The 22,376-nt window shown below is 47.3% G+C and overlaps 1 protein-coding gene across 3 annotated transcripts in view; it reads right to left on the reverse strand.

Moving 5' to 3' along the window:
- The window catches only part of LOC135260524 (zinc finger E-box-binding homeobox 1-like), a 57,511-nt gene extending 37,228 nt beyond the window's left edge, over positions 1 to 20,283 (reverse strand). The window contains exon 1 of one of the 3 annotated variants that reach the window (XM_064345807.1): positions 19,884 to 20,283. In XM_064345807.1, the coding sequence (XP_064201877.1) occupies positions 19,884 to 19,941 (58 nt within the window). In that variant the 5' untranslated portion in view covers positions 19,942 to 20,283. Of the gene's footprint in view, positions 1 to 17,799; positions 18,187 to 19,883 lie in introns of those variants that run through there. The other 2 variants (XM_064345806.1, XM_064345808.1) reach the window with 2 other exon arrangements.
- Positions 20,284 to 22,376: the final 2,093 nt, after the last annotated feature.

The raw sequence follows: 22,376 nt of genomic DNA on the forward strand, positions 1-22,376 counted from the left end.
GCACTTAGTACAGATATTGAGTAGATTTCTCTTTTTAAAAACATGAATACCAGCCATCCAGAAATTTGGAACGATTAGTTGAGTCTGGCTCGTGATGTCACAGGCTCAGTCCCTCTGAACAGGGCAAAGAGCACAGAACCGGGATGAAGATGCTTCAGTGTAAAGGCCGGTGCCTCGGTGGTTTTCTGTGTGTGTCCACCCCATTGGCCGCTCCTCTCGGCCGCCGCCGGAGGGAGGGACGCACGCAGAGGTGACCGATAAGGCCGCGTTTCCAAGGCAACCTTTATTTCCGCGGGCGGCTTGTGATGCCGCCGATTACGCCGCTCGCTCGCCCGCCCGTAGAGAGAGAGAGAGAGAGGGGGGGAGAGAGAGGGAGAGAGAGAGAGAGAGGGAGAGAGGGAGAGAGAGAGAGAGAGAGAGAGGGAGAGAGAGAGAGAGAGAGGTTTAACCGCCATGGCGGGTGACGCAGAAAGAGAGAGAGAGAGGAAGAAAGAGAGAGAGAGAGAGAGAGAGAGAGAGAGAGAGAGAAGAGAGAGAGAGAGAGAGTTGTGGTGTGTGAGAGAATGCGTGTGGCCTGCACGCCCTCCGATAAACACAAAGGTGGGTGGGGGGTGGGGGTGGGGGGGGGAACATCGCGTCGCCATCAGCATCAACGTTGGCGTATTAAAGAGCGACACGGCGACTCCCAGCGGGGGAAGCTGTCTGAACCCCCCCCAGCCCGGGCACGGGCACACGAATAACACACAATTCTGCAGCCAAAAAATAATACAAGAACACGCTCTGCGTAACAAGGGACTATTCTGTTCATCTACCGTGAGAAGATGAACGCTGCCACGGATCTTGGATTATTATTATTATTATTATTATTATTATTATTATTATTATTATTCTTATACACGTCTTCTGCACAGTAAAATGTCCAGTGTGAATTCAACTCCAACAGCGTTAACGCAACTCTCAACAGGTAACATTTGCAACACTCTGCAATGTGGGACATGGTACTGTGTACATCATCACCACCACAGGTGGAAAATCCAGGTTCAGAAAGTAAAAGTCCCCCCCAGCATTTTGTTCCAATCACCTAGATTTTTACCAATTAGCACAAGTCTTCAGCCAGGGGGCAGAACTAATCAGTGAAATCAGCTGGGCGAGTTGACGGGTGGAAGAAACACCTGGCAGGACTTTTACTTTCTGACCCCTGCACTTTCCACCTCTCATCACCTCTATCGTGTGATAAATCAGAGGTTCCTCCATCTTTCTGTAGGTGGGGGAACTCCCTCTAACGTCTTGCATCGTGCCTGCACGATCACGCGCCTTCGGATAATTCGGCCATACGAAATGAGTCAATAAAAAGCGGCAGAACTCACCCCCCACCCTCCCCCTGATGACCCACGCACGTTTTGAGCATTGATCAGCAGCATTATCAGAATCTGGTTCTGTCTCAGTACGTTGTGTGGATGGCAGCTTTAGCTGAGGTTGGTACCTGTTTTAATCAGGCTGCAATATCAAAACGCACAGAGCTATTACAGCTAGACAGTAACGTTAGATAATACAGTGCTACAGCTACACCAGGCTATCTGTCATATGGATTAGTATTACAGCCAGCTAGCACGGCTAACTACATCTGATTAATAGCTCACTAGCCAGGCAAGTGCTAGGGTTATATGCACAGTCTCGTGCTGCACGGCTAATCGTATTGTGGATTATGTGCTCGTGCTAGCCAGCTACCTTGGTTATAGCTGGCTACAGGCTAGCCGCTATGTACTAGGTTTATATTCAGGCTGCACAGATCGGCATGTAATATGCTACAGTGCTATCAGCGCTAGCACAGGCTAATCGTACATTATGGATTAATATGCTACAGTGCTAACAGTGCTAGCACAGGCTAATCACGCATTATGGATTAATATGCTACAGTGCTAACAGCGCTAGCACAGGCTAATCGTGCATTATGGGTTAATATGCTACAGTGCTAACAGTGCTAGCACAGGCTAATCGTGCATTATGGATTAATATGCTACAGTGCTAACAGTGCTAGCACAGGCTAATCGCGCATTATGGATTAATATGCTACAGTGCTAACAGTGCTAGCACAGGCTAATCGTGCATTATGGGTTAATATGCTACAGTGCTAGCACAGGCTAATCGTGCATTATGGATTAATATGCTACAGTGCTAACAGTGCTAGCACAGGCTAATCGTGCATTATGGGTTAATATGCTACAGTGCTAGCACAGGCTAATCGAGTGAACTGAAACCCACGTTTCCTCTTTCTAACCTGGCTGCAGACTAACAGGGCACCGGAAAACCCAGAGAGACACTGCGGCCCTCCAGTAGTGTTGGGGTGTGCCCCCCCCCGCCTTCTGTAGGGGCACTTGTGCCCTTGTGTATCTCCGTACATGCATCGGAATCTGCATTCTGAGTACCCTCCCGTTACACAGACAAGACCGGCAGGTATATCTACACATAGAAATCCAATAAAAGGGTGACATTTACCCAACATCAACAGCCACTTATTTTTTTGCTGAAACTGTAATAGATCGGAGGATATTTTTAATTTAAATCACGGACTGAAATCGTTGAGAAGGGCAGCTGGAAGCGGGACTGGATGATTTAAAATACAGTGCGGTGCAACGGACTGTGTGCCAGTTTGTGTGGTCACAGCTCGAGCGGGGACGTGTCATCGGCCACAACGCTCCGATTCGGCACACTGGCTGGCCAATGCGCTCAGTTTGTTGATTGATTATTGGCCAATTAAGAACCATCCCAAGCCTTTCACGTTTTTGTTCACAGTTTTTACGTTTTCCAGAAGAGATTTTTTCGTACTTGAACTGCATAGCAACCGAACATTGCCCTCCTCAAACCACCATTACAGTATGGAAGCTAAAGATACGCACTTCCTGTTTTAGTTCCTATAGTCTGTGTGACCCTGATCTGAACCTGAAGCTAAACACACACACACTTCCTCCTCTTTTAGTCCCTGCAGTGTGTGTTGCCCTGATCTGAACCTGAACACACACACACTTCCTCCTCTTTTAGTCCCTGCAGTGTGTGTTACCCTGACCTGAACCTGAACACACACACACTTCCTCCTCTTTTAGTCCCTGCAGTGTGTGTTGCCCTGATCTGAACCTGAACACACACACACTTCCTCCTCTTTTAGTCCCTGCAGTGTGTGTTACCCTGACTGAACCTGAACACAACACACTTCCTCCTCTTAGTCCTGCAGTGTGTGTTGCCCTGATCTGAACCTGAACCTGAACACACACACACTTCCTCCTCTTTTAGTCCCTGCAGTGTGTGTTACCCTGATCTGAACCTGAACACACACACACTTCCTCCTCTTTTAGTCCCTGCAGTGTGTGTTGCCCTGATCTGAACCTGAACCTGAACACACACACACTTCCTCCTCTTTTAGTCCCTGCAGTGTGTGTTACCCCTGATCTGAAGCTCATGACCAAGACAATTCGGCCTGAACACGGGGCGGGGCGCCTGTGACTGGGACCGCACACCGCGTGCAGAGTGACACGCGCTCCTCCCACCTCAGTGCGTGAGTAATGGCTCTTCACTTCAGTCACACCTCCTACAGGACGTCCCAAACGCGCCACTTAAGCCTCACCCACTGGAGAGGAACATGAAGAGAACACAACCCTTCAGGGGTCAGTATCTCCTCTAGTCCTGGAGCTGAGCAAGGTGCTCGCCAACCTGAGACACTACAGGAGCTGAGTATGGTGTTCTTAAACCTCAGACACGATACTAGAGAAGAACACGGATGTTGTCTTCATAAGCTGCACGGTGCTCTCCATCTCACACTACAGGTGGGAACAAAGAGCTCTCCATCCTAAAACTGTGCAGGAGAGGAAGGAGGAGGTTGTCCAAAGTCTCACACACACACACACACACACACACAGGATAGCGAGAAGCGGGTTAGGATCAGGACACATGACTTCATTTTCTGTGTAACCGTGAGCATTATCACAGCTGCAAGTTTCAGCTGGAAGCCCTTTCCTCAGCCCCAGGTCAAGGCCTCTCCTGGGCCACTTCCTGCCGGTGCTCATGGCTGTGGGAAAGGCCTTTGTCTAAACAGCCACTGGGAGAATCTGACACCGCAGCTTTCAGCAACAGATACCTTCTACCCCCACCCCCTTACATGCCCATATGTACACATATTCACATCTTCCCTACAGCTCTTAGAATATCAGTGCTAGCACATGCTAATCTTACATTATGAACCAATATGCTCCAGGGCTAACAGTGCTAGCAGCATGCTAATCTTACATTATAGACCAATACAGTACAGCGCTAACAGTGCTAGCACAGGCTAATCTTACATTATAGACCAATACACTACAGCGCTAACAGTGCTAGCACAGGCTAATCTTACATTATAGACCAATACACTACAGCGCTAACAGTGCTAGCACAGGTTAGTCGTATATTATGGATCAATACGCTACAGTGCTAGCACAGGCTAATCATACATTATGGATCAAAACACTACAGTGCTAACAGTGCTAGCACAGGTTAGTCGTATATTATGGATCAATACGCTACAGTGCTAGAACAAGAGTGCTGGCACACATTCTTTTAACTCCTGCGGAAAACGGGTGAACTGAAAGTGTCAGAATAAAACAGGATTTAAATGGACGTGCTCTCAAAGAGCACCTTTACTCAAATGTCCTTCTGCGGTATCCTGCCTGCTGTGTTGATAATTTCTCTGACACGTTTATCTCAGAGAGTTTTGCATATCGGTGACAGGGCCTGCCTACTGTACTAGAGTCAGTACTAAGTGTCAGGAGGAATTATGATTGGTGTGTGTGTGTCTGTGTGTGTTTGTATGGGTTTGTGTATGCGTGTGTGTGTGTCTGTGTGTTTGTATGAGTTTGTGTATGCGTGTGTGTGTGTCTGTGTGTTTGTATGGGTTTGTGTGTGTGTGTGTGTGCGTGCATGCGTGTGTGTGTGTGTGTCTGTGTGTGTTTGTATGGGTTTGTGTATGCGTGTGTGTGTTTGTGTGTGTCTGTATGGGTTTGTGTGTGTCTGTGTGTGTTTGTATGGGTTTGTGTGTGTGTGTGTTTGTATGGGTTTGCGTGTGTGTGTGTGTCTGTGTGTTTGTATGGGTTTGCGTGCGTGTGTGTGTGTGTGTCTGTGTGTGTTTGTATGGGTTTGTGTGTGTGTGTGTGTCTGTGTGTTTGTATGGGTTTGCGGTGTGTGTGTGTGTGTCTGTGTGTGTTTGTATGGGTTTGTGTGTGTGTGTGTGTCTGTGTGTTTGTATGGGTTTGCGTGTGTGTGTGTGTGTGTCTGTGTGTGTTTGTATGGGTTTGCGTGTGTGTGTGTGTCTGTGTGTGTTTGTATGGGTTTGCGTGTGTGTGCGTGTCTGTGTGTGTTTTTATGGGTTGTGTGTGTGTGTGTGTGTGTGTGTGTGTCTGTGTGTTTGTATGAGTTTGTGTGTGTGTGTGTGTCTGTGTGTTTGTATGGGTTTGCGTGTGTGTGTGTGTCTGTGTGTGTTTGCATGGGTTTGTGTATGCGTGTGTGTGTCTGTGTGTGTTTGTATGGGTTTGTGTGTGTGTGTGTGTGTGTGTGTGCGTGCGTGCATGTGTGTGTGCAATCTGCAGGTTTGTGGTGTGCATTTGTGAGGATGTGTGCTACTGCAAAAACATTTACACACATACAGACCACCCACACAAACACACACACCCGTATAGGTACTTTACACCACACACGCATGCTGACAGGTGTGAACAATACACACCTGCACACCTCAGACACACACACACACACACGCACAGACACACACACACACAGACACACAGACACTGGCCTCACACCAAAACTCACATGTAAAGCCTCATTCCAGCCTGTGAAATTTCAGAAATGTTTTAAAGATTTCAGCAGGTTATCCAACCCACACAGACTGTCAGAACACAGCCAGGCACCAGTGGATACAATCAGCTCCAGGTAATCTCTACAGTACAGGGTGACATTTAGGAGACATCGTGAGAGAAAGTCTTGCATTCGCTGACCTTTCCTTTGAGGTGCTCCCACCTGTACATTTTTGCCCACGTATAATTTCTCTGAATTAACTCGAAAAGTGAAACTTTTTCTTTGAAAAGTGTGGGGGGGGGGGAAATGAAATAACCCTCTGTGTTATGTCATTTCTTAACTCTGCAGTGCAACAGCTGAGCTGGTTTTAAGCGGGCGAAGCAGAGACAGGAAGCTGCGTGTGCTCGCACCCCCCTGCCGCGAAGCTCCAGGTGTTGCATCCACGGCCACGTGTAAAAAGATAAAAGAGAACAGGCCCCCGCTTCAGCAACGCTCCTCTACGACACATCCGCCAAGCCGCCAATCAGCCTGAGCGTCGAGCGCCCCCCCGATCCGTCCGAAAATCCTCCCCCCTGCACAGGTGCGGGGCGGGGGCTTGGGGTCCCGGCACATTACAGGGTTTCACACGTAAGTCAAACGCAAATCTTCCTGACTGGCTGAACACACACGCTCGCCCCTGAGAGGAACAAACTGACTCATAACTCCGCCCACTGCGTTGGTGTGGCCGTCCGACTCTTCGACTGATTAGCAAGGCCACACCCCCCTGTCTGACTGTCCAATCAGAGGACATGTTGTTAGCGGGCTGAGCGGGCTGTAGCAGTGCAGAGGAGACGGACGGCGGGGCTCTGGGATGAACAGCTTCCTGGTTTGACCTCCGACCTCCCTGCGTTTGGGCGAATCCGTTAAGGAAGCGCGCTCAAGTGCGAAACCAGGAAGGGGCCGGACAGAAACCAGGAAGTGATTCTCCTTCACACAGCGAGAGGTCCTACACTGGACTGGCAGGCCAGGGCTTCAGACACAACTGCGGGGGTGGGGGTGGGGGTGGGGTAGGGGAAGAGATTTACCCTCCGATAACGACCGCTTTTTTTTACCGTCACTCTAGTAGTCGCAGTGTTTTTTGGCCTAAATCCAGGCCCCTTTATTTCCTGTGTGGGAGAGAATTAAAAGCCTTTTTTTTCCACATCCGACTGTACTGGAGGCCACACCTTTGCTGTAATTGTCCTTGTTCAGCTTTGCTTCGCTCCTTGTGTTACATAATAGTCAGCGCCAGCCTTCGTACCGCGTTTCCCTTCCTGCTTCGCTCACAACCCTGCGGCCGAGGGCCGCTCGTACTGTGTGAAACTCGAGCGTTTATTCCCCTAATGACACCGTCGAGCCCGAAATGAAGTCTGAAACACAACGAACCCAGAGGACGGAGAAACGATCGACTGTGGAAACACGACGGCGAAGAGAACGGAGCTGCAGAGCGGAACTGCAGCCCACTCGTTTTCACACGGCGAACGCTTTGTTCCACACAGCTCACACTTTCAGCGCGAAACATGAAAAGATGTCGGCGATGAAAAGTTCAGCACCACACAGTCAGGACAGTGATCTGCAGACGACAGCTCCCCCAACAGACGTTTTAAGATTAAAATATCAATAATTTTTGAAAGCATTTACCCTGTGGAGTGGGGGTGGGGGTGGGGGGGGGGGGAGGATAAGAATTTCAGAATGCGTTCCCGGTGAAAAAACTGCGCTCATGCAGGGGGACAGATAGCAGGCCTGCTTCAAACACCAGCACGTGTGTGTGTATTTGTGTACGCATTTGTATGGTTGCCTCCACCATTTTGATTGTAATTTACAGATTCAGTTATTTACAAGATACTTTGCAACAAGACACATTCTAGTATGCTCTCCCCATTCCTAGTCATGCATGTAACGACATGTGGACACCATGCGTGTAATAATAACAGGCTCAGTATAAAAATAATAGGCCCAATACATTCTCAAACCTCAGTGATTTAGCATTGTAATAATCATAAATCTGGGTAGAGCAGCTGGCTGTGTAGAGCACTAGAAGAGAACATCGGGCAGCTCCCCACGCTGCGTTAGAGCTAAAGGTGAAGCCATCGGCTGAGTTCACCAGGTGAACAGATAAGGCTGGCTCACCTGACCAAGCTGGCTCACCTGACCTCACCAGCCAATCACATCCACTGCTGCAGCCTGACCAGCCAATCACATCCACTGCTGCAGCCTGACCAGTCAATCACATCCACTGCTGCAGCCTGACCAGCCAATCATATCTACTGCTGCAGCCTGACCAGCCAATCACATCCACCACTACAGCCTGACCAGTAAATCGCATCCACTGCTACAGCCTGACCAGAGGGTGGGGTGGGCTGGGGTGAAAGGTCACTGGAGTGAGCCACACAACACCTCTGCATTTCTGCCTGAAACCCCTTTTTATCCACCCCAAAACTAAACTAGTGGCCCAAAAACTAGTGGGTTTTCTATTTAGTGGGCCCTAATCTGGACCAGACAGCATCTCAGAAACAGGTAAAAATATTAAACATAAGACTCCATGCATTTTTAGAACTAAAAAAAACAGCTGCATAATTTCCGGCAAGAGGGTTTTTCAGTTCCAGCTCTGCCTCTGCAGTGAAAGCATCGCCCCGTTTCAGTCTCAAAGGGGGGGGGGGGTCCTCTGGGACAGGGGCTCTCAAACTCACTCCTGGGGGGGGGGCCTGTGTATGCTGTTTCTCCTCTAACCTAAACGCAACCCCTGAACTGTACAGAGCTGTTCACTCCTCAGCTGTTCAGTTAGACGCTCTTTTCACGTCAAGTGAAGGATTTAGTGTTTTATGTCACATTTTGTCTGAAAGCTCAACTCTGTGCCCCCCGCCCCCCGCCCCCCCTGCCAGGACTGAGTTTGTGAGACATGGCTCCAGGAGCAGCTTGTGAAATAAGCACAGGCTCCCCAAGCATTTGTACTCCACAGTAAAAACACCATTCATGTGCTTCAGTCTGTATCCTCCTGTTCTGCTATTCCACCTCTCAAAGTCCCACAATGCTTTGCTTCTGCCAGCTGAACCTGGCTTTGCTTCTGTGGCTTCGATCGTTCCGAGTTTCGAGGGCTGGGATTCCAGTCCGACAGGAGCACCACAAGGAAAACCATCACATTCCTTCATCTGCCTGAGCTGCTCGATCGGAAAACTTTATTTTTTATGACCAGAATGTGACTCTGTCATGGAAAGGGGCGGAGCCTCATAGCTGCTTAGCGCTCTCTCCCCGGCACTGAGGCTTGCGTCCAAAACCTTTTATTTATTTTTTTTCTTTTTCCTTCTTTTTTTTCAGAGCGCTGACTCCGCCGTGTCGCCAGGCATCGCCAGGGTTACGCGCCGGTGGAGAATAACGAGGTCAGATGAGCGAGTGAGTGAGCAGCTACTGTCCTACGGAAACACGCGACCTGATTCACCCCCCACCCCCCCGACCCCCCCCCCCCCACGCCGGCGGCCAGCGTGCGGCCATGCTGCCTCTCCATACACCACGCACGGCTGTTAGCTGCCCGCAGCGAACCCTGTGCAGATTGGGGGGGGGGGGCCGGAGGGGACACACACATGCACTCACACACACACACAAACACACACACACTAACCTGCACACATGCACAATACACCAGTGGTAGCTCCCTCAGAAAGTTGTGCCTCCGCCCCCCCCCCAATAAATAAATCAGATTATTTGCATATAAACCCAAGGCCCCCACCCCCTCCAGCACTTCCATGTCAGTGCTACTCAAATACAGTAACAGATTATCAAAAATATACAGATAACTTTCCCGTGCTGCCAATGACAGTTAAATCAATCAAATTCAATAAAAAAATTTTTTATATACCGTATTTCACAGCAATTGTCACAATACGCTTCACAGACAACCCTGACCTAGACCCCCACAGGAGTAAAGCCTAAAGCAACAGTGGCAAGGGAAAACTCCCTGTGGCAGATGGGGAGGAACCAGGCTGAGGGGGGAAACCCATCCTCCTCTGGTCGGCTCAGGGTATAGACTGTCTCCCCTAAGACTGAGCCCTGGTGACGTATTAAAGGGATATGAGGCAGAAGCAAAGATAGTTAATAAAAACCAAGATGCTGCACTGACAGCACGTCTTCTTTATGCTTCATGTTCCTGCTCAATGTGTGCAAGGCAAATTCCCTCCGGAGCAATGAGTCTAATTAATTCATCCGTTAGCTTGTTATTATCATTGTAAATTGAGTAAATGAAACCATAGCTTGCTAGCTGGCAAGTTCAAAATGTAAATGAAAATGATGATGTTTATTACAGCTAGCAAGCCAAATGTAAAAAAAATATTTTTTTGCTAAACTGCTGAAGTCATGCTGACATAAACCTTTTACTAGAAAGGCAAAAAAAAAAAGCACCTTTCTAGCACAAAGCGAGCACAACATAAAACGTAAGAAAGATCCTGAATGCAACGCAAATCTCTGAAAAGCAGCCGCCTGCCGTGTCCACAGCAGGGCTTCCTGTCAGCGCAGCCCTCTCGGTTTTTATTAACTATCTCTGACGTCACCCGGTACGTTCTGCTCCCCAGTCACATCGCAGAGTTCTACCTTCAAGCCAAACTTCAATTACCACGTTTATGTTAATGCTAACGCTCCTATTCATTAACTGTGGACCCGTTTCATTTCCACTGTCGAGTGCAGGCAGGCAGTATTTATAATCCACTTTGGCTTTTTTTTTTAATGCGGGCTAAATTTTTATGGCCAGCGCTGAATGTGGGACGTGTCTTAATATCACCGCGTTAATACAACTCCATGTTATGCCCTTCCTTTATCGAATACTGCTTCTCCCCCCGCGCCAGGCTTCACTGGCTCACCAGGCTAGCCCGTACTGTAATAATCTAGGCAATGAGCAACATACACATTAAAACAAGCTATCTAAAATAGGACAAAAAAAAAAACAACGTCACAGGCAGGTGCTGAGAGGAACTACGTCTGCCCCCTACCTGTACGCCAGGTGACAGAGGGGACAGTGTCTCTCTCTCTCTGTCATTCTCTTACTCTCTCATTCTCTCCCTCTCTTTCTGTCTCTCTCTCTCTCCCTCACACTGTCTCTCATTCTCTTGCTCTCTCGCTCTGTGTTATTTTCTTGTACTCTCTTGTTCTCTCTCTCTCTCATTCTCTTGTTCTCTCTCTGTCTCTCTCTCATTCTCTTGCTGTCTCTCTATCTCTCTCTCTCATTCTCTTGCTCTCTCTCTATCTCTCTCAGCTTTAAAATATTTTTGAAATCATCAGGTCAGGCCAGGGGAAATTTTACCCAACCGCACCTCTCAGATTAGTACACTACGTTTACAGTTAAAACTTCAATACGTATCTAATGAATGAAATGTTTAAAAAGAACTTTCATGTGAGCCCTAAATTGATTTGTATTTCTTATACTATTGAATTTTCATCTTCATAATGTAAAGATATTGTGTGGCGGGGGTGGGGGGGCGGGGTGGGGTTGGGTGTAAGGGTAAAATCTGCAGCTTTGGCGATGCACTGGAAAAATCTCCCTTATTTTTATAGCCCAACACTGACAGGTATGAGCCCCACACCGTGAATAAATATAATTTTATCCAGTCTCAACAGCTCAGGTATTAATGTCCAGCTTCATATTCCTGTGATGGGGGGGTTGTGTAACCCTGTGTGTGTGTGTGTGTGTGTGTGGGGGTGGGGGGGGGTTATTTATATTAAGAGCTAATCCCTGCCGTCCTCATATAACATCAGTGGAGGGGAGAGCCACAGCGTCCAGGATATCGCACGCAAAAAACGTGACCGCGACCGGCGGGAGGAAACAGGAAGTGAGCGCTGATGACATCACAGCGCCGCGCGGCGAGCCGATTGCACCCACGCATCAGATTATACCCCGAGCCCGTCACCTTCGGCTCGTAATCCGACCCGATTCTCATCAGGAAGCCCCGACTCTGCGTCGCGTTCCGGTCCGGGCGCATCTGGACTCACTTACTGACTGACTGACTGAGCACACAAAAACACAAAACCGTTTCCACCACATGTGACCGGCATCATATGAGTTGAGTATCTTCGATGAATCTTTCTGCATCTTCCTGCCATGAAAGGTTTGCATTGGCATGCTCTCTAGTGGCCTCTGTCAGATGAATTTGGTTTATGAATGAGCACTCTCTCTTCCCCTGGAATGAGCACAACAGTTCGAGGAAAAGCATCTCTCTCTCTCTCACTCCCTCTCTCTCTCTCAGTCAGTCTCAGGCACATTTAACTCCTCATTTCTTCTGCAAGCTCAAGAGCTTCAGCAGCAGTGATAAAGTCTTTAAAAAAAAAAAGTCTTATTCATAAAGCATCAGGGTCAGTATTCATAAAGCACCCGGGTCTATATTCATTAAAGCATCTGGGTCTGTATTCAGGTGAGGGTCTCAGGGGTCAGTGGGCTGGGTTGAAGACTGAGGAGGAAACTTCTTTTATTGTAAACACAAGACCACAGCAAGGCTAAAAATCCTGCACAGTATGCCTTTAAGAAACCATTTTAATTAGCACTAGGCTACTACTCCATTACCATTGCAGACACTTTGCCAGCAAGCTTTTCTAGCTAGCGATACCATATAATACACATCAGAATGGATCTGACAAAACTGGATACTAGTTCAAAAAAGACAGAGGACCATAAATAGTTATGTTCAGCTCTAACACTGACAAGCCCATAACATTGGCTATAAGGATACATAGTGTCACATTACATAACAATCACTCAGCAGAGGTGAATTTTGCGCAGCAAAAAAAAATTGTTCAGTATCAGACAAAGCTGACATGTTATAATTAATATTTTGCACATCTGAGCGTATGAAAATGGCGGGGTCTGGGAGCGGAGGGGTCTGGGAGTGGAGGGTTTTGGAGGGAGGTTTGGAGTGGAGGGTCTGGGAGCAGAGGGGTCTGGGAGAGGAGGGGTCTGGGAGCGGAGGGGTTTGGGAGGAGGGGTTTGGGAGTGGAGGGGTGTGGGGTGGAGGGGTTTGGGAGAGCGGAGGGGTTGGGTGCGGAGGGGTCTGGGAGCGAGAGGGCCTGGGTGCAGAGGGGTCTGGGAGCAGAGGGGCCTGGGTGCAGAGGGGTTTGGGGTGGAGGGGTCTGGGAGAGGAGGGGTCTGGGAGAGGAGGGGTTTGGGAGGGGAGGGGTTTGGGAGTGGAGGGGAGTGGGAGCGGAGGGGAGTGGGAGCGGAGGGGTCTGGGAGAGGAGGGGTCTGGGAGCGGAGGGGCCTTCCCGCCAGAGCAGCCTGAATGGCGGCCACGGCTCTGCGCGGCATCGCTCAATGCCTCCTTTCTTCCGCGGCGGTAACCGGCGACAACCCCCCCCCGCCCCCCCGCCCGCTCCTCCCCACACAATACCGTATTTACTCCTCCAAACGTGCGTCCCGCTGCAGCTCCACAGGCCCAGGGAAAGGGACTTCACTCTCACACCTCTCTCTCTCATTCGCAAGGGGCTCCCTTATGTGGGGGGTGGGGAACAGATTCTGAAATCTCTCGCCAGATTGAGGTTAAGTATTTATATTTAAAAGAGCGTTAAATCCCATCACCCAGAGACTTCTGCTGGGGAGATATTCAAATGCTGCACAAACCTTTTAGATCTAAACGCAGACTGAACCTAGCGTGGAGGTGAGTTTGCTTTTTTTTTCTTCTTCAAAACAAGCTATCTGTAAAAAAAAAAAAAAAAAGTAAATGTTCTTATCTGAGATCCTGCCCACACGCACACACACACGCACACGCACTTTCATCATGCCCATTTTCAGCAAAAAAGGCTAGTTTCTCAAACTCTACCTGCAGGGAATCGGTTTAGTGAAGACACAGAACAGCATGGAAAATCTCTGCTCAGCCATGCACCCTGAAGGGTCAATACCCTTCGATTTTTACTGCCTCACCTGAACATTAAACCAACCACAACCGATGGAAACTGTGTCCTTGAATAAGCCCGCGTTAATTAAGCTATTCCTTAACACACGAGTGCCAAGTCTAACAGTAACAATCCCACGCAAACAACCTCCGCTATTCTGAAAATTCACAAATTCAAGAAGTTAAACTCGCATTTTAAAAAAACACTTTCTGACAATTAGAGAAATAAATAAATCTAAATGTAAAAAACCGAAATGTGTCACAAGCCACTCTGCGACACACTGACTCATTCAGTCCTCAAAACTGCAGCCTGGAATAAGAGAGACCACCTGGTCAGCATACTGCCCACAGAACCTTCAGCAAAGCAGGCCCCTCCCCTTGCACGCATCACAAGGGAATGGAGGCGGGGTTTTACGACTAAGACACGCCCTCGTTTCAGAGGGCTGTTTCCTTAAAGGGACATAGACGCACACAATGCCCCATGCACAAAGACACAAGTTATAGCGTGGAAGCAGAATCACACGTTCACGAGACGCCAAGAACCTCTTGTAGTTCACGAGTCATGAACTACAAGTCATTCTTCAGGTTGAGTTCTGTTAGTAGAACGAGGAGACATATATGGAAATTAGCAAAAGGTAAATTCCGTACAGACATTAGCAAGAATTTTTTCACACAGAGTAGTCAACATGTGGAATATCCTGCCAGGTCATGTAGCAGAGGCAGAAACTCTGGGGATTTTCAAGGCTAGGCTTGATACGGTGTTAGATACTATCTAGTCTGTAGGTAATCAGAGCACTAATTTAGTCAGGAAAATGGCAAGCACTGCTGGGCGTGTTCAGTGCACTGAAATGGTAGGCTAAAATACCCATAATGCATTACATAAATGTCTTCCAAATGTTGAACAGGTGTTAAGAGGAACATTGTTTACGTAAAACAAAACTGAAAAGAAAATGAAAGTGAGAATGTACCAGGGTGAAGAAGAATTATCATCAACAGCTGGGAGTTTTGTTTTTGTAATGTTAAATCACTGTAAATTCCTCCTAAATTAGTTCATTATAAGTATTTTTCTTAAATTCTAGTATTTTTCCTCATCCAAATTAAAAATATCACCATCTTTACCTGAATATCCCCATCAGTGCCAACTCATAATACATGAAGCCTAAACTGATTTTTTAATTTTTTTTAAAAGTTTTGCCAAACCAACTGCCAGGTCACGCAGTAGAGGCAGAAACTCTGGGGTTTTCAAAACTAGGCTTGATACAGTGTTAGATACTATCTATAGTCTGTAGGTAATCAGAGCACTAATCTAGTCAAGAAAATGACGAGCATCGTTGGACTGAATGGCCTGTTCTCATCATTATGTTATGTTGTGTTATGTTATGTTAACTGAAAATGCAAATAGCCTTACGTTCACTATCCCAGAGCAACGCTGGCCGTCGAGACTCCGGGTCTCAGGGTTAGGAACGCTACTTCCCTTTCAGAGAATTCCCCAAACTTTCATAAACTCAACACAGCCTAGGCCTGCGCTTCTCATTTCAGCAAACGCCGAGTCAAATTCAGCGGCAGCCAACGAGGCCCCCCGTTCGCGGGTTAAAACCTGAAACCTTTCAGACAGGCTACAGGCTCGAATGGCCCCATTTCGGCCAGGTGCAGCTCCCGTATGAGGGAATCTCCCTGTTTTTCCTGGTCAGGTATTACAGCAGAGCCTGCACTGCCCTATTCTCTAACTGCACTACCACTTTCACAAAGAGGTGTCACTCAAAAAGGTGGGGAGAGAGGGGGACGGTGGGGGTGGACGGGGGGCGTGACAAAGAGTGGCAGTTCTCCTCGCAAATCGCAAACACCTGGCACCTGCGCGGCCGTTAAGGCCTTGATGTTTACAGCGGTGTGAGGGCCTCACGCTACCTGCGGTATGGAGGAAGAGTCCCGCCACCTTCCTCTTCTCTCTCTCTCTCCTCCTTCGTCATCCCTATCCTCCATGGCGGCGAGCCTCCTGATCTGAGCCTCAGGTTCTGCCCCCTCAGGTCCGAGGGGCGGTGGGGCGGAGTGGCGTTCGAACGGGCCCGTGACCGTGACAACGCAAACAGCGTTGGCTGCGGGACGCGCAGAGGGTTCACGTCGTCACTACAGACACGCGCCGCGGGGTTTTTTAAATAATCAATCAGTCCACGGCTTTCAGACGATCAACTCATCAGCCAAACGCTTCACGATGCGAGAGCCCTCCAACGTCCCCCAGGTATCTCCCCGCAGAATATTTCAGCGATGCGTTCAGCTTTTTCAGAGGAGTCCTAGATAACGGCAGATTCGTAAGATAATGAAACAAACCTTCATATCCATCTTCAGTACCATTACCTGTGGGTTTACCCAGAACATCGTCTTTTTTTGTTTTTGGAAAATGTATTTGAATATCAAAATACGATAACCATAGAAGCACACTCTCACCTCTCATACGAACCTGGTCCAGGTCATAATTCACCTCGGTTAACCAATCAGCTGTGCCCGTGTTATGCACGTGCATCACTTTTAGCTCAACGCACCTAGCCCCAGCTCAGCAGCCGGATCGGCTGGATCACCGTGGACCAATCAGAGTTCACCGTGGGCTTGCCCTCCTGCAGCCTGGTTCTGGAAGCAGCGCTGTGCTGCAATGCAAACCCCCTCATGCCCCCCGGTGCAGGTGACCGTGATCTAAAAAGACCTCTCCAGTCTCCCCAGAATCCACATTTTTAAAAAATCAGCTGCGCTGTACCACGCACAGACGCAGCCCTGTGGCCAATGAAAGAGTGTTATGACTGATTCTAAACGGTATGGTCATGAGGGAAAAGCGGGAAACGTTAACAAAAAAGCACAACAGGGGTGTGTTTTTTTGGGGGGGGGGGAGTGGAAGGGGTGGGGGTTGGTCTTTTTTGTTTGGTAGTTTATAGGATCTAGCCCAATCAGAACACTGGACTAAATCTGAATACTCCCATCGCCAGAAAGGCCATACAATAGGGACATAAAAAAAGCGAAGGACTCAACAGGAACTTAAAATGCCGAGCTGAATGCAGCGAATCAGAAGTGAAAACTATTCCAAACTCGCGCAGGCTGGATGTGAACGCCACTTGCGTAACCACACCACCGCGAGCAAAGCAGCCGCAGCACCTCCACGCAAAAATACCCCGTATGACGCCACACATTCACCTAATATAGATGTATAATTTTACACACACTAATTTGATATTTCTTTGTGTGAATAACCATTAACTCCCCTCCCCAAAAACAACTAAATCACATTTCAGTTATTTGAAATAAATGTTAAATACTATTTTTCTTACATTTTGAGAACACATTAGGCTATTATTTAACAAAATATTGTTTTTTAAAAGCAGGCGGAAAACACCTAATAGCAACACGTGATTACGAGTCGAAACGAAAATGCGTGATGACAGAAATAAAATCGCTTATAATACTATGACGTATGGTGCTAATATCCAGATACTGTATTATTTCGCGTAAAAATCATAATCTTATAAAAAATCTAGCGTTTCCGCAGAAGCATGTCCCGCGTACATGCCATCGTTTTAGAAACACCTCAAATAAAGACACCTTCATAGGTGCTGCCGTATCACCTTGCTTACCTGGCTCGCCTCCTACACAGTAAAAAACCACCAGCCCCGCCTGTACTGCAGTAACGGTTAACGGACCGCCATTCTCCACCGTTCACTGCCAAAATTATAGATATAAAAAAACGGAAAATAAATGGTGAACATGTTGGGTGTGATACTGAGAACAAACGATACAAATAAAAGGAAATAGCACGTAATTTACAACCACCTTACGCTCTACTTTCATTTTTCGTCAACACCTTTTTTTTCCTTCCAGCTAACGTTTCAGCTTCAGATTCAGGGCGGCACAGACCAGACAAGTACACATTTAAAGAACTCCGTTCGCTAAAAAAAGAAAAGAAACTAACAAAAAACTTCTCATTTAAAACGGAGTGTTAAAATTGACATTAAACACGATGAACACACACAGCTCCCACGAGAACGAAGCCAGCACACAGAAGATAACGTTAGCGCTGACAACATGCACGGGAAACTAAAACAACCATCTTTTTTTCTACCTGCACAAGTTGCCATTTGCTGCAGCGATTAGGAGTAGTCTTTCTCTTCTGCTTTCAAAGAGATCGGTTTTCATGAAACGATTCACTAACACTGTCTGTAAATTAATATCTCCGGGTTTTTAGAACAGCGGGTCTGCATTTACGCTGCTCATTTGCAGGTCCCGTTATTTCCTGTCCAGGTAAACAGGTTTGGTGCTCCTGCACAGGGTGGCTCGACACTTAGCCGCAGCTAGCTGTAGCTAGCTTTGTGTCATAGGCTACCCATGTCGTCAGAGGTAGCAGGAAATACCTCTTTTCGTTACCTTGCGATATTCATTAAAACATTTTACACTACTTCGAAGTCTCCTTTTCGCGAAAAGTGAAGACAAACACAGGTAAACAATGCATGCGTTATAATCAGTATGGAACCGATTTCAGATTTTAGAACGTGTTTTTATTCCACGCGGGGAATGCACAAATTAACGGTATAAATACATCACAAATATCACAAAGGTAGATTTGCTGTGAGACAGAATAAATTAAACAATAAGGGCAAAATAGACACGTCATTAGGCTATCTGTTTCCACGCAAATAAAACACATAGTGTTGCTGTAACATATTCAATCAAATAACGAAACAATGTAGATTATAGGTGTGTGTGCATATATATATATATATATATATATATATGTAGAGAGAGAGAGAGAGAGAGAGAGAGAGAGAGATAAGCTACACGCCCTCACTCCCAACAACAGCCAATAACAATGCACTGCGGTCCCCTAGTACCTTTATTAGAATGAGTAGTTAGCGAGCTGCCGCTAGCTACCGTTAGCCAGCAAACCTTAAACTGTGGTATGTAAATGCATTCCTTATTTAGACTGCAGCAGTTGTCCACACGGGCATAACAGTGACGCCCCCTTCTTCTGCTGCTGTGCTTTCTTTTGGTTCTTAGCTTTTAGCTCCTTCGCTAGCTGGTTACCGTCAGGTTAGTACAGTGGGACTCTATCCCGTCAAATACACGGTGTCCAATTTTAAGCATCATTCAATGAAAACAAAACTCGGAACCATCGCGCTTAGCTTATTTCTACTTTTAAAAACTTCAGTTGTAATCGGGCGTGTTTCTTACCCTCCAATAGGCTACATCTGACAATCATCATCTAGCTATTTTGTATTATTTTTGCCACTAAAAAAAATGAAGTAGCCAGTCAACAAGCTATATAGCGTTAGTTAGTCTTCCAAACCAACCCTAAAATCAAACTGCCTAAAAAGGAAAGCATGTCACAATCCGCTATAAGCACATCCTAAGCAAATGGTGCTGAAATTTCTTGTCCCAATGTATTCTCCCTCTGGTCAACCGAAAATAACACACGAATCAAGGATCAGCGTTTACCCAACTCACGGCAGCAACAGTTTCTGTCATACCTGATCGGTCAAGCGTGGGTTAGGTCTGCACTAACGTTGTCATGTTTAGACGAACATAGCTAGCTACAAAAATAAACAGCAATTCATTAATGAACAAGTGCCAACCAGCGAAATAATTCCAGAAGAACATCTTACATTGTATGCTGGGATTTCTTTTACACTTATCTTTAATCAATACGTTATTACTCCATTGAAAACCAGGTAATGAAACTAGCTATGATAGCTAGACTAACTTACAAGTCGCGAGGCTAGCAAGCAAGCCAGCTGATAACTTTCCGTTTGAAGAAAGCGGCGAAAACAGAGAGAAGTCTTACACCAAGTCATCAAAGTTACAAATATCACAACGAACATTTAAGTAAAGTCTCATTAAAAGTAACTGGACACAAACATGAATGGGGAAACAAAAGCGAGAGCTTTAGCTAAGAGATAAGGTGCGAATAACGGTCCTGGGATCTCTGAACCGCTAGGCGGAGAGAGGAGCGAGCCAGGTATAACGGTACACCACACTGGGATAGCGAGCTATGTAATACAGAGCGCACTTAGCCAATACTTTCATAGTCATGAAGTAACTAAAAGAAGATTCAAACACTCTAAAAGTCGTGGGAGAGTCAGGTACGAGACATCCAGCTGTTAGATGACTTTTAGGGAAAATAGCGAGTCAGATCAGGATAGCTTAACTCACCGTTATTCCTCCTCGGATTCGCCTGTTTTCTGCGCTTACACCTGGGGCCATCCGCCATGATCCTTTCGCTGTGTCTAAATGCTGCCGGAGAGTCACCTCCTCTCTCGCCTCCACCCCTCCTCCCTCCACCCCACCTCCCCTCCCCGCACCTGGTTTACGACACTCCGCTTTACGACATCACCTTCTTGCTGCTGAACACCTCTCGCGCTCCCTCGCTCCCCGCTTCCCCGGACCCCGTGACGTTTGCCCGTCCGCCCCTGAGCCCGAACAAGCGCTGCTGATTATGCGCGGTTGCCCTGCACGTGCGCGCGAGCCTTCACAACTGGAGGCTCAAGGTTTGATTTTGAAAAGGTCTGGAAGGTTGTCGGCAGGTGATTCCTGGACAGGTAATATGCCAGCATAAATTGGACTTGTACTGTTATTGGTAGGCTACTCTAAGCAGAGTAACTCCACCTTGCTTTCAGCGAGAAAAAAAAACGTATTATTTAACCCTTTACTAGCAGGACTACCACGTGAAACAATGTATTTAATTTAATCTCTGTGGCCGTGCCATCTTGGTGCCCTTTAAAAAATATTTTAGTTCTATTTGAAATGAGTAGGCTGTAAACAGTAATTTATTAGTCATTTGTATTTAAATGAATTTAATTAGTAATTAGTATACAATAATTAGTAACAAAAATGAAAATATTATTAATGAATAAACTGCTGCAATTTACATTGTAGAACAAAATCTCATTTACCAAAACTGTAGACAAATGGGGCAAAAAAAGACAAATGTATTTAAAAGTGTGTTAATACAGACTGAGGAAAATAGGATACCTTTTTTAGTACAAAAATGTTTCAATGACTAATAACTGTAATATCTATTTTATGACAACAATATTGATGATTTTGCAACATTGAGATTGGCTTATAGATTTGATTGGGCATTCGCACTGAGGGAAGAACTGAGGAATAAAAATGAACTAAATAATAAAAATAAACAAATCCTCCTACGCCCAGAGTACACAGCTATATGTTATCTTATTTCAGTCACCTTGCGCTTCACCTGTATGACACGGACTGTGCTCAAGAGAGCTTAATCACGTACTATTTATTATTTTTAAAAACAGTTGTGCGCTTAGCTGTTCAGGCAGTTTTGCTCCGTTCTTCTCTTTGAAAATGAGCTGCGGGACTCGTTGCGCGATAGTGGGATGATCACGTGACTCGCGGCGCACGCTGATTTAATCCGCAATCTGAAGAACGGCCTTGTTGTTTTTCAGAGTGGGTGGAGGGGAGCGTGGGTGAAGAAAAAAAAACAAAACTAAAATCACTTAACAGGACTGCAGCAAATCAGATGCTAAAGTCTCCTAATTGCTTATCAAAAAAGAAACAACAACAAAAAACAAAACGTTTCGCCTCAATTCGAAAATGGTATATTCACATACTGCTGTTTGAATGCTGTCAGGAAATTTTCAGGAGACAACAGTCACGAGACAAGAGGATGTGCTTTTACAGGCGGTGCTTCAGGTTCTCCAGCACTCAGTCCCAGGTCAGGGGGTGCAGCTATTGCTGTTCTTCCGCGCTATTCTTGTACCTGACGACGATCGGGTTTCCTGCAGGGCTTGGTGTGCGTACCAGGTGCAGCATTTCCTCGTTGCCTTCCAGAAAAACAGCCAGGCTGCCCATCTCCTCCCATTGCACACAGTCACCGAGGTCTCGCGTTTGGACAAAGAGGAAAGTCAAATATTCAGCTGTGGGGGGGGGGGGGGTTTTGAATGTAAGATCAAAGAAACGGGGGATTGCATACCTGGAAATTACCCAGTGTCCGGGTCGAATCCCAACCCTGCCAGCGCTGGCCGTGGCTGGTAGCCAAGCTGGGCAATACGTAAGGCTAAAGCCACCAGGGCTCAGTGAAGCGCAATCCCTGTCTGACCGCTCACTAGCGACCCCTGCTGCTTGCTCAGGCACCTGCGGCCTGCTTGCTGAAGCTGCGCACAACGCTCGACTCGCGAGCTGCAGTGGGGAGGAGAAGCATCGCGGGTTTATGGAGGAGACCGCGTCCTCCTCTACGCTCCTCCTCGTTGCCCATGGCAACTGCCGCGTGAGCATGGCGGGTATTCCAAAATGGAGAAGCCGTTAAATGGAAACTAATTTCTAATAAAGCTCAGTCTCTCACTCGTGACCCCCCCCCCACACACACACACACACACACACACACATATCCAACAGTTTCAGTGTTGAGGCTGGGCCGCACGCTGGGTTGTGTTTTAGCGGACGTTTGTATTTTTTTGTGTCGTTAGTTTTTTTTTCTTTAAAAATCTGCCACAGGGGGCGCTGTTGCCAGGACGAGGTGGGTAATGCCCCGGCTGATGGAACCCCTCTTCCCCCCCACGCCCCCCCGGCCATCGCTACGGGCAACTGCTCACGGCGTCCCGCGGAGCCCCCCAGCTGCTGTGGGCCAGGGTGCGAGCGGCATTTCGATCTGGACCACAGGGCCCCTCACGGCACGCA

The sequence above is a fragment of the Anguilla rostrata genome, chromosome 8, assembly GCF_018555375.3.
Source record: "Anguilla rostrata isolate EN2019 chromosome 8, ASM1855537v3, whole genome shotgun sequence".
Taxonomy (NCBI): domain Eukaryota; kingdom Metazoa; phylum Chordata; class Actinopteri; order Anguilliformes; family Anguillidae; genus Anguilla; species Anguilla rostrata.